Source organism: Mytilus trossulus, chromosome 10, assembly GCF_036588685.1.
Source record: "Mytilus trossulus isolate FHL-02 chromosome 10, PNRI_Mtr1.1.1.hap1, whole genome shotgun sequence".
In the NCBI taxonomy this organism is placed as follows: domain Eukaryota; kingdom Metazoa; phylum Mollusca; class Bivalvia; order Mytilida; family Mytilidae; genus Mytilus; species Mytilus trossulus.
Genome location: NC_086382.1, coordinates 305,042 through 332,656, shown reverse-complemented (window position 1 = coordinate 332,656; position 27,615 = coordinate 305,042). Strand labels below are relative to the sequence as shown.

At 31.3% G+C, this 27,615-nt stretch overlaps 2 protein-coding genes across 5 annotated transcripts; one reads left to right on the top strand and one right to left on the bottom strand.

The window, feature by feature from the left end:
- The first annotated feature begins 16 nt into the window (after positions 1–16).
- Positions 17–13,461, top strand: LOC134686691 (profilin-4-like). 4 transcript variants are annotated; one of them, XM_063546364.1, is made up of 6 exons: positions 17–135; positions 3,372–3,459; positions 9,884–10,012; positions 10,800–10,934; positions 11,990–12,095; positions 13,142–13,458. In XM_063546364.1, the coding sequence occupies exons 2-6, from the start codon at positions 3,406–3,408 to the stop codon at positions 13,168–13,170; spliced, it is 453 nt and encodes a 150-aa protein (XP_063402434.1). In that variant the 5' UTR covers positions 17–135; positions 3,372–3,405; the 3' UTR covers positions 13,171–13,458. The 4 variants fall into 4 exon arrangements, with proteins under 4 accessions (XP_063402434.1, XP_063402436.1, XP_063402437.1 ...); XM_063546366.1 differs by lacking the exon at positions 3,372–3,459 and having other exon boundaries at positions 59–135; positions 13,142–13,459; XM_063546367.1 differs by lacking the exons at positions 17–135; positions 3,372–3,459 and adding an exon at positions 136–174 and having other exon boundaries at positions 13,142–13,459.
- Positions 13,462–20,431: 6,970 nt separating this feature from the next.
- Positions 20,432–26,672, bottom strand: LOC134686452 (uncharacterized). Its single transcript, XM_063546116.1, has 7 exons — positions 26,669–26,672; positions 25,814–25,923; positions 24,338–24,610; positions 22,698–22,802; positions 22,052–22,087; positions 21,217–21,351; positions 20,432–20,617 (listed from the first exon to the last, which is right to left on the bottom strand). Exons 1-7 carry the CDS (start codon positions 26,670–26,672, stop codon positions 20,489–20,491), a joined length of 792 nt encoding a protein of 263 aa, XP_063402186.1. The 3' UTR covers positions 20,432–20,488.
- Positions 26,673–27,615: the final 943 nt, after the last annotated feature.

Here is a 27,615-nt window from a genome sequence, read left to right as displayed (position 1 = left end):
AATCAAAGTGTCACTTTACTAAATATACAATATTCTTCAACAGAAAAGGAGAAAATGCTGCAAAACATCTCCTTGACGACAAAGAAGATTTCCTATCAAGGGAGGTAATTCAGTTTGCTCACAAGAGAAAATATGGTAAAGATTTGTTATCATTTTGTGGATACGTAAAACTATGTTACTGTGTGTTATAAATTACCCCAATTTGAGTATGATTCAAATTTATTGATTGTTTATCAATGTTATTAGTCCCAAAATATCGAGCTGAGTTATTTTGTGTAAATAAACCACTGCTACTGGCACTGGAGTACAAATCCTTGCTTTTAAAAATATATAAATAAAAAAAATAAAAATTTTCACAACCACTATATATATATGTAAAAATGTTATAATTAATTTTTGTTTTTAATCATAAAATTAAAATTTTTCACTGTCTCCACAAAGCAATATGGGGTACAACTGACATACACTTCAATGTGTTAAAGGCGGTCACTAAAAACAAGGACTTATATAGACGTCCCTGCTAAAAAGTAGAAGTAGAAGTAGAAGTGCTAATTTTTAGCATGATGTACAAGCCTATTTTTCAACACATTAACAAAACGTTGTCAGATTCTCAATATATGCAGAAACAATGAAAAAAATATATTTATAGTAATCATGAAATTGAGAAAGGAAATGGTGAATGTGTCAAAGCGATAACCACCCGACCATAGAGCAGACAAATACCATGTTTACCATTTATTCAACACCCAAAAAAATACACTTCAAGTACGGTGACCTATAGTTGTTAATGTTTGTGTCTGCTGTCATTTTGGTCTGTTGTGGATAGTTGTCTCATTGGCAATGATACCACATATCTTCTTTTTTATATATTCGTCAGAATCTCACTTTATTTAGTAACAATGATTTTTTTTTATAGCAATACACTTATCAAAATCTGATTACAAATTATTGGGAGTGAATGTGTAGGGTGAGAACAGACTATTGGTGCAAAGATATAGGTGCAAAAGTGAAATGGGGCGAACGTGAATTGGTGCAAATGGACTGAATTCCCTGACCCCCCTCTCATGTACATTAAAATAAAGCTATGTGAGCTGTAGTGTATGTGTCAGTTTTGAAGGAGGGTTAACATGGTTAAGTTTGGGACCTTTGTTTCTTTCATACACAAGTTGCCTTTTTATATTCGTTAACTATTATAAATATTAAGCACATGATTATTCTCATTCTTTTAGAAATTTTTGGCCTTTATTCTGCTTTTTTTTGTCAATTATACTCTATTTTGTAAATCCCATCCAGACATTTATGAAGTAAGCTAGCAATGCAAAAAAGATTGTTGGTGTCCCTTGAGGCTACCCTTTCAGGGTTTGTTTTTTTAACCTTTTGAGTCAATTCTTCTTTTAAAATTAGCATAAGAATTATAATAACTTAAAACGATTCTCTTTAAGAAAATATTCAATGATGCTTTAACTGTCTGACAATTTCTATGAAAAATGTTTCATTTATTATTCATAAAGTTTAAAATAGCTTACAAATACTTATAAATTATCGGTGGTAATCTCAAATAGATTGATTTCGTGCGGGCTGGTATGGCTAAAAATGCAATATGAAAAATGAATGGTCCGTTTACTGCTATTTTAAATTTGACAACATTTTAAAATGGCAATGGCACATGTGTTTCTAGCAATTATTTTTCATATAAATTTTGAAACTCTACTGTCATGACTGTGCTGAGAAAGGAAATTACCAGTCAGCAATATCAGAGGAAAATTTCGTAAAATAGCAATAAATCACCATGTCCAGGTTTAATGTCAAAATAATTTTGTTCTCCACAATTTCCTGTCAGTCATGGTTTCAGAAAACATTCTCTAAAACTAAACTGAATGTGCCTGGTTTGATTTTCACAAAACAATAACAATGAAGTAAAAAGTTTTTCCTGTCTGTCATTTTAATACCCTTTAAATCTTGCCATGATGGTGTAATGAATATTAACATTCAATTTCCAATGGCCTTAAAAATATATATATATATACATGTACAGTTCCAATATTTATAATTTGAAAAGATATTCTAATAAATAGCCATGGTATATACATGGTATATACATTTCTATGATTTTAGATTTTACCTTTAGTCAATGTTATAGTTGAGTTCATTTTTAGTCCCTTTTTTTGAATACATTGTAGATACGTATATGATAATTATGTGAACATTATTGATTTTGAAGTTCTTAAAATAGTTAACACAATACATGCAATACAGAATGATGAGTGTGAAAAATAATAATAAACAAAAGGTTGTTTTTATCTACTACATGTATCATAAATCATGTTTATATGTTTACTGGCATATTTATAATTTTTACAGAAAAAGATTTTTAAAAACTTTGGAAACTGTGAAAAAGAACAATTGTGTTACACACATTACCATAATAACTGATGATTAATCTAGTCATACTTGATGTAAAAGTATCTCAATGTTGACAGTTTACATTATTGAAACATTTACATTCTTACCCCAAAGTCTTATTTTTGGATGTTTTATTTGATTGATTCAAATTTATTCAAGTCAGTTTAATCAAGGGGTATAAATTTAACAACCTATATTTGTGATATCTTCAAAGGGGAGATAATTTATAATGTTTGGTTGACAAGTTTTAAAGGTTTATCTATTAAGAAAATTGTAAACATTATTGAAATGGAAAATAAGAACCCAAGTTTATCAATTTGATATGAGGATGTTTGTTTATTTTATTTGATAAAAACTCAAAAGTATACATGGTCATATTTTAAGGATTTAAAAAAAAATGTAATTTGTAGGAAATCTGAGGTGTGATATGAATATTTTGAGACAACAATTTTTACAAGAAGTTAATTCATTTATTTATTTTTAAAGTCACTTTTGTAATTGATAAGTTAAGCCAAACTGGCGCCTATGACATTGTGATCTGAATTTTTATAATAAATTAGAATTCCCTATTTGACCCCTTCATATAATTGGATAAAATTGAAATTTGTAAACACAAATAACAAAACTGGATATCTCAGTGATGATTATAAATTATATTATTTCATATTGGGGTTTTCATTCTCATGATATTGAGAAGAAATTGCAGTGTCCATCTACTTGAATATAGATCAACAAAAATGTTGTGAAAAGAAAATGTTTTTATTTGAATTGTTGCTGCATTATAAAAATAAGGATATTTGCTTTATACATGTTATATTTAATGTTTGAAAAGTGATATGCAGTAATTGTAATGATTATAGGATAATGCATGGATGGAAATTTATTTGAACGGTCATAATTATATGATTTTGTGTCATCAACATTTAATATTATTTTCATTAATGAACCTAATTTTATGACATTTTAAGCAATTGGATTAGATATAGACATAAAAAAAACAAAATGGGAGATATTGATTTGAAAAGGAACCCACAATTCCAAGTCTCTGGACTTCCTGTAAGTAGAGCATGGTCTTTTGATAACAGTTGCAGCATGTGTTTCTTAATCATAAGCATGATAATGTTTAAACATGATGTTTTGAAATTAATAAAATTGGTTGCATATGATTTAATTGAACTGAATTAACAAAGTTTTGTGTTCAACTAAGCTTACAAACCAGCAGCTCTTTTCACAAAAAATCTTAAGAGTAAAATACTTGTAAGTCATACAAATTTCAGTTTACCTTAATATGAGCAATTTGAATTGTAGGTTTTTTTGTGAAAAGATTCATGGTGTGTTATTCCCCTTACATCAAGTTTTGTTAACCAATTACTTATATTTTAATTTCACATATTTATTATGAAAATTAAGCAAATTTTGCAAGTAGAAAAAATATTTGAATAGTAATTGTTGCCAAAAAGTCAAACAGTGGAAAGATGGAACTTTATTGAGCTAAGACTGCTTTATTATTTCAGTCTCCATGACAAAAAAAAAGCAAGACAATTAAATTATCATATCTACTTTTAATTTTCTTAAATTTTTTGTTATGAAATAGTTATTTACCTTTATGTGCTCATTTGAATTTGATCAAACATTTTTACAATCTTGATGCAACTTTGGAGTCATGAGTTTTAAAAATGACAAGTCCAGACAACGGTTCCAAATTCTATGACCTAGACTCATGGACTCTCCTTAGCATGCCTTAGTGAGAATCCATGATCCCTACTAAGCACATTCTAATGGTGGATTTGATTGTTCACTGAGCATGTTGACATGAAGAGTATTGGGTAAACTAGGATACATTGTGATAACAAAGAGAATTATTGCTTAATACTAATTAATCCTGTTTGCTGCATGTGTTTGAAATCTAACCAAGAATATGCTTGCATGTATTTCATACATTATAACTATGATAATTGTATTTCAGCTGCATGAAGTTCTTATATATTGAAAAAAATGAATATTCTTTTGGTATCACATCTCTTTTTAATTTATGACTATTTATAACTAGGGAATTTATATTACTTTTATTGTTGTATTTTAGTTTGATTTAAATCCATATCAAGGATCGTGTGATGCCATATACATTTTGTATCACAAGTCTTTTGTAAAGCAAAATATTGATCAACAATATTTGGGTCACTGTGACCTACATAATATGATTGACACTTTCAGCAGTGTTCTCCCCAGATATTTCATTTAGCATCCTAGTAAACAGGGGAAATTGAGAAACCATCTTGTTTCTAAAATTATAACATCACATCCATAACATAATCTATGAGAAAACCACATCAGATAACATCACATTTAAGGTTATAGCATCACATTACCATGATGCTAAAAGGCCCTGGGGAGAACACGACAGATTATAAGCCACAAATATGTTCTTGCAATGTACAATAAAGCAGTATGTTATACATTATAAGTATGGAAATTATATTCCAGCTGCATTAAATGTTTTAATGACCTTCAATTTTCATGTAAAAGAAAGAGAAGAAAAAAATATTGAATCATTTCAATTTGTTATGGAAATTTAAGTTGGAATTGGTGGACTTTGAAACCATAAAATCCATCTCCTATTTGTAAAAAATTGTGACCCCACTTTTGACCACTATCTTATTCTAAATAAATCTTTCACAAATTGGAAATGTTTTAAAGTTATATTTATTTCCTTAGATGGGAAGTAAATTGAAATTTCTAAGTTTCTGATACTATAAGCAAGGTTTTATATTTGGATGCAAATGGTTCAATTTTGAAATTGTTAATTGTAAGTGTAGTAACATGCAAAATATGCATTGTGTAGAAATTAACATAGTGTGGAAAAGAAAAAGAATAAGAAATATTATATCAGAAACTTTCCTTACCTTTTGCCCATCATGATTTGTTAATTCCTTAGTCCAGAGCAAAAAAATCTGAAAAAAAATACAGTTTGTTAAGCAATTTAAATGCAAGCCTAATTTAAGATAAGTATTTAGATAACATTACCTTTGTATATATATATATTGTAATATTTATTTTACTCTTAAGTTGGTCTTTTTTAATGGTCCAATATCAAATATTTAACCATGATTTTGACATTTTACCTTTTGTTCCAAACTCACCTTTTAATATATCCTCCCGCTAAGCTGATTTTTAAAATCCAATTAATTTAAGATGTTAACAAAAAAGTTTGACAAATAAACTCTCATTTTATAGTTTGAACTTTTTATACCTACATAATGGTTGCTGGGGTGTACAGTATTAGTTGAAAACAACTTTGTGAACAAGTTGAAAAACGAATTGTGAAAACTTTTTCCGCAAGTTTAATTTTGAAAGGATCGGAGTCAGTTAATCAGTTAATTGTTTTATTAAAACAAAGGAATTTAATTTAAAAGAAAGGAAAGAATTTCTCTCTGAAGTGTGTTTGTGAAAGGAAAAGATTTCATGGTTCAGTGGACGGACACATTTGAATATGGAGAGTAGGGCCTCAGAATGTAGCGCTTCAGTTGATTTGGTGGTAACTAAACCATTGTTAGAATGAGTTTCGGGGAACTATGGGAGGGGATGGAATATATATATGTAGTCTAAGTTAATCTTTAAAATTCTTTAAAATATTTATGAAAAAAGAAAAATATTGCATTTCTCAAAGAATAAAAAAAATGATTAAAGAATGTTATCTTGATTACTTAGATTTAAATAAGAAAATTTGTAATATTAAACATTTTCTTTTTAAAATAAATATAACAAATTAAAATGCATATTACCCCTCCGATGCCTTTTTGTTGCTATAATTAAAAGGCTAATATAATCAGATCATTCTGCAACGTCAACTATTATAATTTGTACAATAGCAAAAACTTTAATTAATGAAATTGTACACTTTTTGGTATTTAATGCTATTTGATAACTGGTATAGTTTACATGGGTTAAATTTCACTACAAAACAAAAACATTTTCTAACTTATTTAAATCCTTATTTGCTTTTAAATTGTTTGAATTATTTAGGAAGGCATTAGGAACTTAATATATAGACTTTTGGAATCTGAAGAAATATATTTGGATATTAAGATGAACAACATGAATTTCTTGTTCAGGAGGGAAAGCTTGGATATAATGGTAATTAAATAGAGTTAATTTTGAAACTTTAAAAGAAATTCAAAAAGGACGAACAAAAACTTAAAATTTCATATTGAAAAACTATATATCATTAATCTTTATAAAAAATTTATATTGTAAAATGCACCAATAGGTGTTTATTTATATTTAGTTATGTTTTTAAAGTTCTTGACTGGATACTGCAAAATACAGGAATTATTGCAATATTCTTTTTCTTATAAATGAAAATAAACAGCTGGGCCATGAGCGCATGATACGCCCGACGTCTGGTGTGTAAGTTTAATGCAACAATCATAAATAGTTTCTGAGAATATTTTAAGCAATAACCATATGTTGTTTTTGAGATACGGCACGACATGTGAAACCCCCCCCTCTTTTTTGTTTTTTAACAAAAACTAAATGTCACTAAAATAAAATTTTGAATCAAAACCAAAAAGCATACAGATCTTTAGATCAATATAACAAAGAAGTGTGTAAAGTTTAAAGCAATAATCATAAATTGTTTTTGAGATATGGCATGACATGTAAAAAAAAACAACCCTCCCCCTTTTTTACAAAATACTCAATAGTTCAAAAATAAAATTTTGAATCATCACCAAAAAGTATACAGATATTAAGATAAATGTAACAAAGAAGTGTGTAAAATTTAAAGCAATAATCATAAATTTGTTTTTGAGATACGGCTCGACATGTAAAAAAAACTCCTCTTTAATACTCAATAGTTCAAAAATGACATTTTGAAACATCACCAAAAAGTATACAGATCTTGAGATTGATATAAAAAAGAAGTTTGTAAAGTTTAAAGCTATAAACATTAGTCATTTTTGACATACAGTGCGACATGTAAAAAAAACAAAAACTCTCCCTTTTTTTTACAAAATACTCAATAACTCAAAAATGAAATATTGAATCATCATCAAAAGGTATACAGATCTTTAAATTATTATAACTAAGAAGTGTGTAAAGTTTTAAGCAATAATACAAAAAATCGTTTTTTAGATACAGTGTGACATGTGAACCTGAGTGTTTTAGTTACAAAGTGCTGTAACTCAAAAAGTTTTTATTTTATTTTCACCATAAAGTATACAGATCATTTGACCATCATAAGAAACAGCTATATTTAGTTTCATGAAATTTGAATAAGTCGTTTTCAAGTTACGGTGGGACATGTTTACGCCAGACGGACAGACGGATAGATGGACAGACAGACGGACGAACACCAGACATTTGTATACCATAATACGTCCCGTCAAAATTTTGACAGGCTTATAAAAATGCAACAGATTCAGGTTCACAATATTTGACCTGTTTCAGATAGAAATCAAATTTTAAATGTTCAAAAATCCATCAAAGTCAAATACATGTACATGAATATATTACCTTGCATAAAGTTGATTTCTATTTGACCATCTGATTTATAAAAAATATATATGCATTTTAGATTTATGATTTCAGTCATGATTTTTCTACATGATATTTTTTGCAATTGTATATTGATTAGATTTTGTATTTTTGCCAGAGTTAAAGGATTCACAATTTTTTTTACAAAAGAATTCAAATAAAAGTTAAAGATGTTTATGGCATAAAAGCATATATATATGTAAATTATATAGATATTATTTGTCAGAGAAAGTTGATAATTGTAGAGTTTGGTCTCTTTATTCTTGCTCATTCTCTCCATCCAATAAAATCTTTAAATATAATCAAATAAAATGAATAAATTTCTACTTCAAATTCTAAAAATGAACCTAATGTTTTTAATATACCAGAATTTTAAAACCTGTGATATTTTGACAATTAATCATTTTAGGTCAACAAATTTTACAAAAAATTGATTTATTGACAATGAATGATACAAGGATTATGAATTATTGATAAAATGTGTCAAGTTTTATCTATCTTCTTGTTCTAGCGATATAATCCAACTAGAAATATATTCTGGTTTATGGAGTAATATTGGGAAATTATACTTTTCTTCATCTTATAAGTTTTTGTCGATAGTTGTAAAATTTATTTTGTTTATTCCTAAAGAATTTGTGTGGAATTAACTGGATTATTTTATTATGTTTACTATATTACATTCTCTAGGTTCAATGGATTTGGTAAGGAATTTTATTATATTACCATTTTTCTCATATATTTTTTTTTATGATATGATATTTTTTCAGGAAAAATGCAATATACACTTAACACAGAATGTATGATAAGGAGGCTGGCAAAATTTGATTTAAGTAGGCTAATTCAGCCTTCAGATACCTTGAATCTGCAGGATAAATTGATTTTAAATGCAGTAATACTGTTTTTTTGCTTTTATAGACACTGATAAAATTTTATTACCAGCTTATTAGAAAGGATAAAAACCTTGCAGTTGCAGTACAAGTAATGGCACAGAGACATAAATCATAAAATTGAGAATGGAAATGGGGACTGTATCAAAGAGACAACAACCCGACCATAGAAAAAACAACAGTGGAAGGTCTCCAACAGGTCTTCAATGTAATGAGAAATTCCCGCACCTGGAGGTGTCCTTCAGCTGGCCCCTAAACAAATATATACTAGTTCAGTGATAATGAACGCCATACTAATTTCCAAATTGTACACAAGAAACTAAAATTAAAATAATACAAGACTAACAAAGACCAGAGGCTATTTTTGATAGCATATATTCTCAAAACTTGTTATAAATAGCAAGATGCAATATTTATGTTGTTTTAAATATAAAAAAGAAGATGTGGCATGATTGCCAATGAGACAACTCTCCACAAGAGATCGACCAAATGACACTCAAATTAACAACTAAAGGTCACCGTACGGCCTTCCACAATAAGCAAAGCCCATACCAGATAGTGAGCTAGTACATATACTGTATGACTATGATACATACAGATTTATATTTCAAATTCATTTTGCAGAATGTAACTTATAAATGAGTTTGAGAAAAGAAAACTTTGCTAACTATAGAGGGGGGGGCGGGGGTAAGAGGGGTCCTGATCCTGATCCCGGGCTTAAAAACATGAAATCCTGAGGTCCTGAATTTAAATAAATTTAAATCCCGACATCATGAAATTCGAAAAAAGAATTCCCGGATCCCCAAAAGGTAATTCCTGAAATTCTGAGCTTAAAAACACCTGATTACGGAGTCCCAATAAAGGTCCTATCCCCCCTCATAGAGTTTTCTTAGAATACAGTGGAATATATGAACTGTCAGATCAGCATGTCAAGAACAATATCATTATAAGAACAAAGAATTTACTTTTGTTTTTACTGTGCAAGCTTGGTCTATATACAGAAGATCTATTTGTTGTGATACTTGCATGTTAAAACAGTATGTTGTTTTTTGTTTCAGGATGCAGTAAAGATGAATCAGCTGCAGAATTTGCTGCATGATGCACTGATTTCCACTGACCATGTGCAGCACTGTGCCATCATCAGACGCAAGGACTGTAACATCAGAGCTAGTTCTGTAGGGTTTAATGTAAGTAGTAGTATTATGGTACATACTTTCCTAACCATGTGCAGCACTAGACTAATAATAAGGGCTGTATTATCAGAGTTCAGTATTATAATAAACTACAAAATCTTTTCTCTTTATAAGTAAGACAGAAAACAACTTAATTTTACCTTTTGCTGATCAGATAGAGTGAAATTTGTTGATTTTTTTTGTGTGACTCAATGTTTCTTATTTAACATCATGATTGGGACTTTAATTTAAGTTGGATCATAAGTTTATATTTCCTCAGAAAGAATTTTCTTATGCTTTGCTTAAATAAAGATTTAACTATGCTTTTTTCAACATTATAATAAAAAGTATGTGTGCTCCTTTTTTAGCTACAAGTTGTGCAAAATTGAACCAAATTTGCATAGATTGTTCATGAAAATACAATTTTTTTTAAATAAAAAGAATTCTATGAGATAGAATTTTGAAATAAAATATGAGACGAGAGGTAACAATGCTTTTTTAGTGCTAAATGGATTGTGTACTAATATGTACAATCCAAAATAGCAGTAACTTTAATTTTGATTTAAATAATTTTTTCTTATGAATTTCAATAAAATATGGCAATATCAATTTGTATTATGATAAGAACAAATTTCTTGTAACCAAAATTTTAATTTATCTTTGGAAATAGTTTGTAGATGGTCCCAATAATTTTTACCGGATTCTAAACCTTGTTCATTTCTATTTCTCCGACAATGTATAATTACTGACATTATTGTGATGTTTTAAATATTGCAAAAATGTGATTTATTGTATTTTTTAGCTTCACCAAGAACAAGTACAGATTTTACTAGATGCTTTTAAAAATCCCCCACAGACAAGAGAAGAAGGAATTTACTTTGATGATAGACAATACAAATGTGTGCGAGCAGACAAGAACTCCATATATGGTAAATGTGTAAGTATCTGTAAACGTTTTAAATCAGAGATAAGTATCTTGGTAAAATGAGGGTTTCTCTTCTAAGCAAAGGTAACAACTTCACAAAACCTCAAAAGAGAACAATTTTTTTTTTAATTTTATGACATTATGTCTTGCTATTTAGAGTTGAAGTAATATAACAATATCTTTATATCTTTAAAACCACCCTTAAAACTGTACACATGTGTAATTTTGTTTGATTGTTTTTCTGTCTTTATGTCAAAAGTAAAAAAAAATACAAAAAAAATAAATCACAATATTCAAAAGAGATAGATTAAAATTGAGAATAGGAATGGGGAATGTGTCAAAGACACAACAACCCGACCATAGAAAAAAACAACAGCAGAAGGTCACCAACAGGTCTTCAATGCAGCGAGAAATTCCCGCACCCGGAGGCGTCTTTCAGCTGGCCCCTAAACAAATATATACTAGTTCAGTGATAATGAAGGCCATACTAATTTCCAAATTGTACGCAAGAAACTAAAATAAAATCATACAAGACTAACAAAGGCCAGAAGCTCCTAACTTGGGACAGGCGCAAAAATGCGGCGGGGTTAAACATGTTTGTGAGATCTCAACCCTCCCCCTGTACCTCTATCCAATGTAGAAAAGTAAACGCATGATAATACGCACATTAAAATTCAGTTCAAGAGAAGTCCGAGTCTGATGTCAGAAGATGTAACCGAAGAAAATAAACAAAATGACAATAATACATAAATAACAACAGACTACCCATTTTCCAAAGGGAGGTATGTCGTGAAACCTTATTGTTTTCCATGGTTTTCATATTTTATGTTTGTTTTTTGAAGAAGTTGAATTACTACATGCATTTATGGAATAAATTGATCTTGCACCTTCATTTTATAAATAGAATAGTGTTATTTGATTTTTTTTAAATGACAACCCTGCAAGCACCTTTTTTTTTGTGTCGTTGGGTTGATATACATACCTCCTTCCTCCAAATGTAATATTTTGTAATCCAAATTAACTGAATAATTTTATTGAAGTTTGTACCATTTTTTCATGTATTTCAGGATAAAAGAGGACTTATTTTAGTGAGAACACAATCTATGTTGTTAATATCCACTTACTCAGAGAATATGTTTCCTAGCGTATGTGTAGAGGCTGTAGAAAAACTAGGTTTGTATTTATAGATAATTTGAGAGTTCCAAATGTAGAGATTATGTTGAGAGACACAGAGAGATATTTCAAGGGGAAATAATCCACAACCTCCAATATTCACTGGAAACATCATCAACAATTATTTCAAATTGAATCAAATTGTGTATTAATGTAAATGGGAGGGGGATATGGATTTTTCTAAAAAAAAATATCTGTACAAGAGGATGACAAAAAAATTTCTGAAGTTAAATGGTTGCGCCCTTACTGTCAATTTAATCTGTGAAATATTGTTCATAAATGCAAATATTTGATTAATGGCAAAAATGTAAAAATTTTATGAAAGAAAATTAGTACTGGAATTATATTATGAATGCATTTTTTCACAATAATAAAAACATCACAATATATTTCTAAGTATAGTGATTTTACAGTATTACATAAATGTATTTAGTTTCTGTTAATTGAACACAACAACTTATCTTTTGGTATCTAGTCTCAATTCATAGGTAATATCTGACTTTTTTGGATGATACATAAATATGATTTTTATATTTATTTTGAATTGCATAGATGTAATAAAATTAAAATATAGGTCATTGTATGCATGACCTAACAAAATTAGCTAACCCATACAGTATATGGAACTATAAAAGACCCTGACATGACAAAATTAAAACCAAAAAGCAAAATAGATTCGAGATTAAAAATGGAGAAGAGGCAACAACTCAACCAAAGAGACATAAACAGGCTAAGGGAATCACTTGGTCTCTAACTTAGAGAGAAAATTCTGCACCCAGAAATGAACGAAAAAAAACAAAAAACTGTGCATTACTATCAAAGGTCAGAGGCTCATGACTTGTAACAGTTGCAGACAAGCCTGATTTATGACAAAACAATAAATCGAAAAAAAAAAATGACAAACAGAAACCAAAGATTACCACTGAATGACTCTTGACTAGGGACTGGCTCAATGAGAAAAAAAATAAAACAAATTATGGAATCGGCAGGGTTAAGCACATGTTATAACCAATGTTATTATATAAATATATTTGTTTCTTTTACAGCTGATTATTTTAAGGAGAAGGGAAAGTGAGGATCATGGAGGATAGTATCTGAATGTTGCAATATGGAAATTGACCTATCAGTATCAGTACTTCCATACAGATTTGTGATAAAGATATGGAGATTGTAAAACTGCTGAAATTCTGAAAGAAAACTGTTTATAATCATTCCGTCCATTAATATAAATTGTGATATTGTTATTAGATTTATATGTATTTGTTTATTGAATGATAGATTGAGCGATAAACTTTTTCTTATGTTTTATTTAACAGTTTAAGTTACAGCTTTGCAAATGACCCCATAAAAAATGCAATATTTATTGGATTATTCATCTATATTAAAAGTTAAACAGCATTGATGAAATAAATAAAGTTCCAAAAGTGTATATACTTTTAAGTAATTTTTAAGAGTATAGCTGTGATATACGGTGATACTTTATTTAGACAGTAACCCAAAGCAAATGTGATAAATGCTGCCAAGACATATAGAGGGTTACTAGTGTTTTACAGTAGATAAAACGATATTCAAGTCTTTAAATTGGAGTGACTTTGGACAAGTTATTATGTTTAATTATCTTGACTGCCAAACATAGACGCAAACCAACTTGCTTAAAGGAACAAAAAAAGAGATGTATGTTATGCTGAATTATACTGTGTACCAGTTTTTAGGATTTTTGTGAGTAGAAAGACAATATGAATATGCAAATTGGGATCTTTCCTTAAGGATACAATAGATACAATTAAGTCAGTCTCATTACTTGTTTTGAATCTAAAAATTGATAATGAAGGTCAGTTAAAAACAAAACTTTTGGACAAAAGAGATGAATTTAGCCTCTCAATTGTGAACTTTCTATTTCTATGTAGCAACATTCCAGAAGCTCCTATATATAGAGTATATTCCTCCCAGTTGATAAAATATTCCCAAGCTTGTATTTCCTATCATGCTTTCCTTGAGAGAGGTTTGCTGCTCACAAGGAAGCTTTAAGACCAAGAGTTCCAAGTGATGAAGTTGAATAATCCCTTTGTAAGTTTTACAGACACCATCATGAGTTGGTTGATCATTACCATTTCACAGATGATAGCAGACACAGAATAAGACCAATTTTCGGGTTTCTAATAAAACGAGGATCATGACGGTCGCCGATATGAAACAGAATATGCCTACCCTTCTGAAGCACCTGGGATCACTTCCAGTTTTTGTCAGGGTTACTTTTGCGCTGTCTTTTGTTTTCTAGGTTGTGTTTTTTTATACTGTTTTTTTATTGTTGGTCTTCTTCTTTTTTTATATAGTTATGGTGTTTTTCCTTCTTTATGATGTCCCTTTTGTATAAAAGTATAATTCTAGTTGTCAAGTTTATTCATATATCTACTGATTTTAACAGTAGACTCACCATCATGATCATGACAATAGTTACCATAATTGATATATTGTATTTGCACCAGACGCCCGTATCGTCTACAAAAGACTCATCTGTGACTCTCGAAAATAAAGAAGTTAAAACGGCTACATAGAGTACTAAGTTGAAGAGCATTATGGACCAACATTTCTTAAAAGTTTTGCCAAATACAGCTATGGTAATTTATGCCTGAAGTAAAAAAGCATTAGTGTTTCAAAAATTCAAAGTTTTGTAAACAGTTAATTTATAATTATGACTTATCATATTTATGTCAACACAGAAGTGCCACTACTGGGCTGGAAATGCCTTCGGGGAATAAAATCTCCACCAGCAGTTGCATCGTGGTTGTCAATAAACTCATCATAGATGCCATGATTGAAATTTTAAATTTGCACCAGACGCGCGTTTCGTCTACTATATTCGTCTACTACTGACTGTCCCTCTGGTATCTTTCGTCCCTCTATTATAACCACTAAGTCGAAGTCTCTGCTGGTAGGACATTTTGTCCCCGAGGACATCATCCGCCCAGTAGCAAAATTACAATTGCATGAAATTACGAAGATCAAACCGGATTATGGCTCGGACGTTGCCCAGTTTTAAATGGTCGGAAACAGATGTCACCATGGACACGGTGTCGTCTGATACCCAGGTGTCACTTCATCACCAGACATGACTTTAATCTCAAACATGACACATCAAGATCTTGACACTAGTGGCAACATTTCACATATACAGCCATGTTCAGTTCTCCTTAAAGACATTTTGGATTTTGATGACTCACAACAAAACTCCAGCATTTCGAAATGTGAGACCAAAGGCTGCAAAACTTGTGAAATTCTAATAAAAGATGCTGAATTCACTAGCAATTTAACCAATAAGTCATATTTTACCAGAAGTTACGATGATCTGAATTGTAAATCAATAAATGGCGTCTACGGATAAGAGTGCAACCTATGCGGATTCAATTTGGTATACGTCGGTGAAAAGAAAGGAAGGCTAAACAAACGTATGTGCGGTCATCGATCAGACATTAATCTCAATGCAAATGACATTCTTTACCAGCATTTTAATCAGCCCGATCATTCCATCGTTTCTATGACAGCTCGCATTATCGAAAACTTATACCATAGCTCTAACAATCCTAAACTGAAACGCCTCTCCGTAGTAAAAAGAGGACTACTGGATTAGACAATTGGTAACTACGCCAACATATGGTTGCAATGACCAAATTGATGGTATAGGTATTCTAGCTAGTCCTTTGTGTAGCTCGGTGAATGTGATGAATATTTTAAACTCTACTCCTTGAAGTAGACGCAGTCATGGCCTACTTTGCATGATGTCTATATTAATGCTTTGTTGCCATTTATACAAAAGCCGTTAGGTATTCATCACATTCGCACGAAACTCATTACCCCTTTCTAAACTTCATTCTCTGTTCAATTTATGTGTGGAAACCACTGTTACCAAGCCTCATTCGAACCAATACAAAGTTACAGTTATAATTTCGGATATTGCAAGTCACAGACTTTTCAAGCTTGTAAGCATTGGAAAAGATGAAATAGAGAAACGATCTTTCCTTAATCTTTCCTTTGCCAACAAAGGTCTCGATGACGTCAACTTAGGCAATATCCTTGATCATAAATTAGTTCAATCGAAAATACCTCCTTATTTTAAAGATCGGCCTGTAACAATCATTTATTATACCCATACCACACCTATTGCAAATATTTTTTTAATTACAAACAGGTTTTGCAGGATCTCAATATTGACGACTTCAAGTCTAAACCTCCTGATTGCACTTGTGCTAGTTCCAAATTCGCATATAATCCGGCTGGCCACGTTATTACCTAGACCTCAACATTGTTAATAACACTTCTCTACGAAATATGTTATCAAAAGGTCACAAATATCGTGAGCCTAAATCCATCAATTGGAAATACAACTTTAAAATGTTGATGGATTCAGTCCAGGATTATTCTAGGCAATGGGCAAAGCGCGAGAGGGAAGACGTAGACACTCTTTCTAAATGGATGAAGGCAGTGAGGTCGTTGATACAAATCAGAATTAAAAAACTGAATGGGCCTATAAATGCCCATGCTACGTCAATCTGTAAAGACCTAAATGTTGCAAAACACTTATCCTACCTCCATGACAAATATGTTGTTGTCCCCGCAGATAAAGCCTAAAACAACATCGTTTTTGTTTGTAAAACTCATTACATTAACTGTTTGAAAAACGAATTAGGTATTGGGGGACAATTAACTTGAAAACTCAACATATACCCTCACGACACTAACCAAAGAGGAAATCCTGGATAAACATAGGTCTGTTCTATGGGCCTTTGGAATATCAACCAAAGATGAAGAACTGGATCTTCCATTACTGTATTGAACACCTAAACTACAGAAGTGTCCTTACAAACAACGGTATATTGCTGGGTCTTCCAAGTGCTCCACGAAGCCTGTTTCTAAATTATTAACATCTATTTTTATCAGCAATCAGAGACGGGCTTTTAAGTTATCGTGAAACTGCCTATTCTAGAGGTGGCGTGAATCAGATGTGGATCCTTAAAAAATCCAAAAATCTTTTAGAGTACATACAATCTAACTCTCTTTCATGTTGTAATAGTATTAAAACATTTGACTTTTCTACACTTTACACAAGTATCCCACATTCCAAACTAAAAGACAAATTTAAAGAGTTTGGTATTGCTTTGTTTCATAAAAAAGAATGACCAACGTAGATACAAGTATCTTGACTTAGGGAGGTATAAATCCTACTTTGTAAAGGATAACTCTAAATTAAAAAAAAATTCTATGAAACTGACATTATCAAGATGCTTGATTTCTTGATTGACAACATATTTATTACGTTCTGTGGACGCGTTTTTCAACAGACTGTCGGCATTCCAATGGGAACAAATTGTGCCCCTCTTCTTGTCGACTTGTTTCTTTATTACTATGTGGCTGACTTCATACAGGAACTTCTTAGGAAGAAATATAAGAAGTTAGCAATATCCATCAACTCTACTTTCCGCTATATAGATGATGTTCTTTCACTAAATAATTAGTTTAGTTTAAACATATTTTATTGTTCAAAATGACAAAAGGATCAGACACAAGTTTTACAACTTAGAAACGTCTTCTCCAAAACAAATACAAAATATACACATTAATTAATGAACATATGAAATATTTCTAACTAACAAATAATTTAAGAATAAAGACATGAAAACAAAAGGAAACTTTTTGAAGCGAATCAATGGATTTTAATCGAGTGCATCCTTTTACAGTATAAATACCACACAAACACACCGAATAGTTAGTGGAATTACCTATGCGCAAATTTTGTTCTTGTGGACATAACTTAAATAAGTGTGTTTTCTCATAATAAAGTGTGGGATCTTAATATATTATCCAAGTTTCGAAAAGGATGTCAGCTGCACAATGGTAAGTATAGATTTGAAACTTATTCTTATATTCTTTCGTTAAAATCCATTGAATCGTTATTGATAACAAAACTTAACAGTAAATAGTCATCAAGATCATTCGATTATTGTCATTACATGTATATAGAAATATCTTTAATCACATGTGTTAACAGAATTAAGGTTGTTAATGCAGAGAAAAACGTTTGGTATTCTTTATATATCTTTGAACAGATAAACAAATAATATCATTTTCTTCAGTACGTAAAGCATCATCGCCAAATAATAATAAATCGATAGTAATATTAACACTAAAGACATTAATTTCATTTAACATCAGATTTCTCTGAGCTGAAAAATGAATACAATATAATAGATAGTGTTCAACATTTTCATTAATAAAACCACATGAACAATTTGCATTTTGTATCGAATTTGCTTTGAACAAGTCAGCACGCAGTGCGCTACATCTGTTACGCAGCCTTGTGTGTAAAACAGAATACAAACGATCTCCTAAAGAACCAAATCTCGGACATTTATTATTTCTATAGTATAGTTTGTGCAAGGTTAATTTAAAAAAGGAAAATGTAGGAGTATGTCTTATACTTAAGTCTAAAGAGTTCCACAGTGCAATAGATGACGGAAAATAAGACTGTTGATAAGCTGATAAACGATTTACGGGTATAGTAATATTTTGACTGTTACGCAAATTATAATTACAAATATCTGATACAAAATCCGGAACCAAATCGTGTAAATAATCTGGCGCTTGGTTATTTATAATCTTATAAAACATAGATAATTTTTTAACCTCCCGTCTGACGCTTAATTTTTCCCAACCCGTCTCTAAATAGATACTGTTCCGGCTAGCGTAACTTGTTAATCCCGTAACTATTTGAGCAGCCTCGAGTTGGATATTTTCCAACCGATCAGAACTAAATAATTAAAAATTTGGTGACTATGTTGAACGCGTCTAGCCAATCGAACTAGAGATAAAGGATACTACAGTTAAGTCGGCCTCATATCTTGACTTACATCTAGAAATTGACAATGAGGGTCGGTTGAAACCAACACTTTACGACAAAAGAGATGATTTCATCTTTCCAATTGTGAACTTTCCATTTCTAAGTAGCAACATTCCAGTAGCACCTGCACCCGTGCTTGAATTTCCTATCATGATTTTCTTGATAGAGGATTGCTGCTCACAAGGAAGCTATTAAAGCAAGAGTTCCAAATGGTGAAGTTGCAATCATCCCTTCGTACATTTAACGGACGCCATCACGAGTTGGTTGACCGTTAGTGAATAACCGTTTCACAAATGATATCGGATATGTTCCTTACGTCGTAATTACAATCCCCTTCCCTTTCATGAATGTGACCTACCGAATAAGACTATATACCGGATTTGTTGTCACATAAGCAACACGACGGGTGCCACATGTGGAACAGAAGCCCACCAAAAACTAGGGGTGATTTCAGGTGCTCCGGAAGGGTAAGCAGATCCTGCTCCACATGTGGCACCCGTCGTGTTGCTTATGTGACAACATTATGTTGCTTGTTCTTTAGTTTTCTATGTTGTGTCATGTGTACTATTGTTTGTCTGTTTGTTTTTCATTTTTAGCCATGGCGTTGTCAGTTTATTTTCGATTTATGAGTTTGACTGTCCCTCTGGTATCTTTCGTCCCTCTTCTATAGACTCACCAGTGACGCTCGAATGATATAAAATTGAAAACGGCAAAATAAAGCACTTCGTCGTTTTGATTAATAGATCAAGACAGAATTCCAAAGTATTCTTTAAATGAAGCGGACATATATATAAAATCGGAATCTATGTTTCCAAATACTTGACTCAATGCCTTTATATTCAAAAGGAAAGACTTTTTCTCATAGAAGATTTTTTCAGTTCTTTTTCACCTTATTTAATCTCAATCATTTTAATACCCCGCTCCAAAGGGGTGATATACTGTTATACTGTTTGTGTACTTTAACACACTCAAAAAGGGGGAAGGGTCCGGGGGTTGCAACCTTTTTTCCCATGGACGATCAATGCATTTGAATTGGGACATATGGTTGGTACCCCCTTTCTCCTTGAAAGGGAACCTCACTTTTTAAAATGGCTGGATCCGCCCTTGCACTTGCAATTAATAAATACAATCGTTAAATTATTCAAAATGTGATCGGTTAAATTTTTAACTCGCATACTTTTCACGTTACCAAAATCCCATGAAGTTCTGCTCTTGCATAAAGGTTTGTAATATACGGTAGTTTGAAGATACTCTACCAAGGCTCAGGCATTAACCAGGGTAAAACTGCCACAAATGGAATCGTTTCACGCATATGCAAATGTGTGGCATTTAACTCTGTGAAATCAAATAACAAGTTATTAGTAAATTTCAATCTAGTTAATCACAAAAAACAGAATTGAATCAAAAGCTATATATAAGTGAGATTCATTATCAATGTCGACTGTTACACTTCAATAATGTTATGTTGTGTATTCTCTCCCTTACATGACTCGTTTATTTCCTACAAAAATTGACATAAACAGACTGCCCGACGTGAATGTCTGATGTTCCTTGGATGGCGCAGTTTTCCAGACAAAAACCTGTCAAAATAGCTAACAGATATATCTAAAATCTTGTCCAGAGCTTCTTCCTGTATGCAAAAGTAGAAGATGAAAAAGTTAGATATCATTATGAAGTATAACGCCGTATTTTTAAAGGTACACTCTAAAAAGCATAAATGTTGCGCAAGTTATAATCTTTCTCACCACTCAAAGTAAAAACAAATCCCAAAGTTCAACATTCTGCCATTTGTGGAACATTTGAAGTTATAGCTTCGGCTAGGTGGACGAAACATGTACCCTGCATTCAGTATATAACAAAAAAATATTTAAAAATGACAAAGTTCAGCAACTTGTCGTTTGTGGAAAATTAAAATGCCATTGACTTTACTAAATGATCTAAAATCTAACAAAAAAAAAGTTGAAAACTGTTTAAGATCGAGAAAAAAATGTACCATATGTTGACGAATAGTTTCGAAACAATTTTATGAACAAACACTGACATTTTGTCGCCGGTATAAATCTAATATAAATTACAGAGGATACCTATTCTACATAGAAGAGAAATATATATATAAACATGGTATCATACATATTTTGAGCACGAAGTTCCAATTTCATTCCATGAGAAGCAAGTACCCGAATACTAATTGAATGAGTGTTAAGAATACGTAATTTAGATATAATTTACTTCAATGTCAATAGCCCTTGTGTTCACGCCAATCAACGAAGTTCTTTCATTTACTTCGGTGATGTCCTCTTTATCAACTATTTTAACTCTCGTCTCATCTGCACTTTGTCTTACGTGGTGTTCTTTGATATATTCCTGTAAAATATTTATCTTTAAGGTGAAGATGTTTTATTTCCCAAGGTATTTTATTTTTGACGTACAACGATTTTTTTTTTACAAACAGACTCATACCTTTCCTTACGTTAACTGATTGCTCAAGCAAAACACACATTTGGAGGAGATATTCATCGTATAACACCAAGTTCTTGTCTTATAGTGTAATTCATTAAAGTAAAAGACAATATATTTATGATATATATGTCTTTCAGTAGTCTTTGTTTATTTCAATAGATAATAAGTACAATTGATCACTTGTAGTTATTGTTTGTTTATTTGGCTACAAATCTGAATAGTTAATGTTGTGGAAATTCTGTGTTTTTCGGTTTATTTTTGTTGCCATGATTGGTATCTCTTCAGTTTATTAATTTTGATTGTAGTATCTTTCGCCTTTTTTTTGTACGCCTTTACAAGAGTTTTTGATCTGCTTAAAATCAAGAATCGCACCACTCTATTCGAAGATTTACAACCGTCGGCTGAGGATTTGTCGATCGCAAATACAGTTTTGCTAACTACGCGCACTCCAATTTCATTTGTTTAATTCATGGCAGACAATCGCAATATCCACTGAAAAGTGGTCTAACATATCAAGTTGCATTATAATTTAACATTTCAATTTTGTTTTCCGATTTTTTAGATGATCTTTTGTGGTTTACCTTCAATAAAGGCAAAAACTTACCATACATTGACGACAGTTGTCATAAATAAAATATATCTTTTTACTGTTAAGTTGAAAGTCTTCAAACAAATCAATGTAAACAGAGTTTCATGTATATAAGCAGTATCACATACTGATATTCATCTCAAATGGAATGGTTATCCGTTAAATTTCGAACCTAACGTCGTGCATGCCGTGTGACTTTTAAATGCAACATACATGTACAGAAAGCTGGTTATAGTACTTTCTTTTATAAAGTATAAGCGTAGACTTGTGACCAGCATCAAAACATTAACATGAATAAACCGAAGTTTTATTTTAATAAAAAATCACCATGCGCATGGGCTAGGTAAAATTGTCAAAGATACATAAATTAACTGTTCTATGTTTTTCATTTGATCGATTTTGTTTCTCTAAGTTTTGGTTTGTAACCCTGATTTGTTTTTTTTCTCAATCGATTTCTGACTTTTGAACACCTGTATTATACTGTTGCCTTACAGACACCCAATCGATAAATACTGATTAGAACGTAAGCACAAATTTTGAGTATTTTCTGTAAATATTTTTGTAAATTTTATTGGGGAATGTGAATTCTGCAAAGACATCAGATCTTAGCACATTGAATTGTAGGTGTACTCTGAACTTAAAATATTTGTTTGAAGGATACGGTGACTTTTGCTGTCATTCTTGCTATTTTGTATGTCATGAATATATTGGATGCCACTAAAACCCTGTTTACTCGAGCTAAATGTAATTTCATTTCAACTTCTCCCTGGAAAAGAAATAATTACGTATGTTGTTAAGAGTAGTGCCTTATTATTCCTAGCAAACATCAAAGAAAGAATTCATACAATGGTATTATATATAATCAAATGAATCAATTAGATAATATTAATAATATGTAGTTTTTAAGAGTTTGCGCTTCAGCATTGTTAGTGAATTAAAGCCTAGATTTCGTATACAATTATTTTAAAATATCAGCAATATTTGGCACAATATGGAAACCAACACTGATCAATGATTTCATCAGGAGTTCTGTCCCTGAGAAATGTAAATTATAAAGAAAATTGCACTGTAAGCCCTCTCGCTTATCTTATACATATCTTGTCAGATATTTTAAAAATAATTAATATGAAAGGTTCATTTCAATTTTAAAAATTCCAACCCTGGTATCTTAGTTTAAACATAATTATTTATAGTGGATTGGGAAACTAGTTATAACAACTTATATTAATCCCTTTCCACTTTGTGGGTGCGAGTGCTGCCTTGTAGCGGCATTAGCCTGCTTTTTTTCGAAATCTACAAGGGTGTCTTTTACGTGCACGAGATATTGCTCTCTCGTTATACAGGTCAACTATTTGTCGTCCACTTCCGACGTACTATCATCGTTTCTCAAGACCATACTCCCAATTGGTGTTAAGGGAGAGCCGAAAAACTTAGTCTCTGAAATTTTCCTCCTGGAATAGTGATAGAACCAGGAACCTTTGTTTTAGTAGTCCGATGCGCTCACCACTACACCAGGCCATCCTGGTATCTATGACGAGTTTATTTATATCATCATGTTCGAAAATCAGTGCCGAAATTTTTTTTCAAAGAGTAATGCCCCTTTGATATATTCTTATTTATGTGGAAAAGTGCATTGTATGCGCTCTATAACCTCCATTTCTAAACGATATCTATATACAAAAGAAAATAGGAGAAATCGAAATCATTAGTTTTACACATTGTTTTAGTTTATGACCTTTGACAGATACATTATGTACAATGCGAGGGAACCTTTCCACTATTTAAAACAATTCTGTCTTTTAGAATATAGATTATATGGATATTTGCATTGTTTAGCGCTTTCAAGCTTACATTTATTTTCCATAAGATACTAATAAAAAGTAGTAAAAACAAATAAATAAAAAAAAGCCTGCCCTTAGACGGATAAAGTGAACAGCACTTGCGACATTTGGACTCAGTTCTATTATTTATTTGACTTTTTTCAAATGTCGTTTATTTTGTTTTGCGTTGCAAATCCTCATGGGTAGTCAAGGTTGTTAAATATCCCCTCGTCGTTTGTCCGCCTGTCTTAGTGGATTGTAAATGAAATAATCTTAGTTCAAGAAGCGATAGAAGAATTGTCTCTTGATTTTTTTTTCACATAGTAATAAACTTGACCCAAAAAATTATAGTAATTTTTTATTAAACATATGAAATCTATATACCTTTCGCTTTGAAGAGTAAAAATAACATGACAAAAATACTAAAGTGATGTTATCCTTTTTTTTTTTTTTTATCTTAAAACATATGAAATCTAAATACCTTTCGCTTTGAAGAGTAACAATAACATGGCCATGCGACTCCAAGTATTCCAGATATCGACGCAAACGGGATTCCAGCAATCAACATCGAGTAATCATCGTCATAGGGGACAATATTAACTAAAATCATTGCCAGTCCTCCAAGGAAAAAATCAATAATAAAAAATGATGTTATCACACAAATTAGGCTACTAGGATTTATAACCACACGCTGTCTAACCAATCGAGTCGACGACACTTTACCAACATGTTCGGTCAAAACTTCTGGATTAAACTGTAAATACATATATGAAATATGATTACAATGGTAGTTTCGGTGCTTTTCATATTAATGTTCTAGTTAGATCAATGAAAACAGAATTCAGTTTGGAAAAATTATAAAAAATATATACGCACAACTAGATATTCAATAGATTGACCCTTTTCGTATTTTGTAGTCGCCAAAAATTAAGCTGAACATATCCAAAGGAATAATATTAAGCTAAATACAAAATGGTTTTACTTGCCATCAGATAAAGGACGGGTGCCTCTGAAGGAAAAGGAAATACACTACCATAGCACCTAAGTTCTACCCAATTTTTTTTATAGGATTGTGTTTTGTAATCTATACTATGTATTACATCTAGACTACTCAAGTGTGCTACGTTTTAGGATGGAATATTCATTTTCATCTATTGCTACTACTGAGTTTTATTTCGTGCTACTTTGCCGCTTTATAAGCTATTTTATAAATATATTCCCTGCATTGTCCTGCATTTCGTTTGACAGATTTATATTTTTCTAATCCAGTCGTAGGTAAAGTCATGATTCCAGCCCGCTATTACACCAGATCAGAAACCTGTAATTCAAATTTTCAATGTGGGAGAATTGATAGATATTTATCTGAAAATTGCATTGATTCACAACCTTTTTATTTAGGTAATCGCAGTAGCTTAAAGTTAAATACCAATTATTCGAGCCCGGTCAGGACGTACATTCACGGAACATTCAGAAAGTAGTACATACTTAGTAGTACAAAATAGTTTCTACGCAACGTTCAAAATATGAAGAAGATTTGGGTAGTTTTGGTATCAAATGAAAGCTGAATGACTGGTGATAATTGTAGAACACTTGTTGACTCTTAAATAATGAAAATTCTGCGTGAAATTTAAAAATGAGGGTACATTTTGCCTGTTTGTTAGATCTGAAGTACCTGCTTTAGTACATTCGGATTTCCGGGACTCAGTTTTCTCTTACATGCCATTAAAGGTATGCTAAATTCAGTACAAAACACATTAAAGTGCTGCTTTAACATGCAATGATTGTCACTTGATTTGAACTAAAAAAAGAGCGAGCTGTGCCTGCTTGAAATTAGTGAATTAAACATTGAAAGCAATGGAACCATGAATTAGTGGTGTACTTCCTTAAAACTTATGATCAACTTTGCATTCCGTAATGAAAACAAAACGCTTTTAATTATCATTTTAAAAAAAAATACATCTATTCCACTCCTTCGAAGAAAGTCAGGGATATATCTGGTTTGGAATGCCTCTCCACAACATGAACTCGTACTGGTTTCTTCGAAAATGGTATCGAAATTTTCGTATTCTAAAAACAAGCAACAAATTTTACTTTGCAGTCCGTAATGAAAACAAAACGCATTTAATTATCATTTCCAAAAAAAGATTACATCTATTCCACTCATTCGAATGAAAAGAAAACGCATAAAAAAACTAAAAAGGATGTACAGAGAAGCTAGTTACAGATGATATGAGGCTTATGCGAATGTTAAGGAAACCTCATTATTTGGTATCGTGCTCTCCTTTTAGTGCTATTGGTCGTGGGTTCGATTCCTGTTCGGTCAAACCAAGGAATATCCGCACTATTCATCACGAGTGTAAAAAATGTTCTATTATTCTCATGGTTTCAATTCTTAATAATTTGAAAGCTTATTTGCTTTGTCCTTGTGCCGTTGCAGTTGAAATACTTGCAAGGGAAACCCTAAATACTTTCGATGTTTTCCTTAAAAAAATATTTTCTATTTTCCATAAAACTTTAGAATTCATTTCTACTCTTTATTACACTCCACTTTATTCTTCGAGAAATGTGTTTCTCAACATCAGATAGGTACTGTCTTATTTTTTCTGTTAAGGGCCGAGTGGTCTAAATAGTTACTACTGTAATCACTAGCCAGTCAACACTGACGTTGTGAGTTCCAACACCGCTCGTACGGGTGCACTTGACTCCAATCTTAATTGACTAGGATTGTCAGTTTTCCTATCGAAGGTCGGTGGTTTTCTCCGGGCACTCCGGCATCCTCCACCAATAAAAATTTGCCGCTAAGAAATTATACCCATATCCTCATTCTACATTAGTGTTGCACAACAAAATATTAGACCTTCGCGTTAACTGGAAATGCATTAGCACAAGTGTAGAAATTAATAACAAGAGTAAAAGAAAATTATCAAGAGGTAATACTTCTGCGAGAAACGCTGACGAAGATTTATAAAAGAAGTATCCTTTATCAGCATGAAAATAGTAATAAGTAGATACTTAATTCTTTTAATTTCAAAAGGATTTACGTATTTATTTTTAAAAAAGATGGTGTGTCTTTTTTTTGTTGCCATTTTAATTATAAAATTTAAGAATCAAATTAAAATATACATACTATGAAACTGTGCGAATGGTTGTGTGAAACCTGCTTCCACTGTGAATAAATAAACAGATATGTTTGTATGGGAATTTTATATTTACACTTGTTTATACATTTAAAAGTGGCTTTACACGAACTGTAAACATGGTAAAGAAATAAAATGAACATATTGAAACTAATATCACCAACTTTTGAAAATAGTAGATTGTTTTTTATTTTGAATACAAACATTCCCTGACATTAAAAAAAAACCCCAAAAAAGCAGAAGTTATCAAAAGGGAATATACAGTATCTACAGTCGAAGATAGAAATGTCGATTGCACGGTACGGTGAAAGAAAAGAGAGAAATGAAGATGATTTATATTTCGGAAGAAAGGGACAAACAATTAATATTATGTTATCATAATTTCAGTCAATATGAAAATAAACAATGGAAGGCGTTTGCCCCCAAAAAGTAGTTGCTATTTATATGTTAACCACAAGATAATACATTTTCTATTTTATATTCAGATAACCCCTAATTTGAAATACTTTTTCGATATGCAGTCATTGTATATACCTGGGGCCTTGATCGCTGCTAGAAATTGTGGAAACCACAGTTCTATGTCCTCTCTTGCATCAATCCATGTAAAGAATTCCAAATCTTC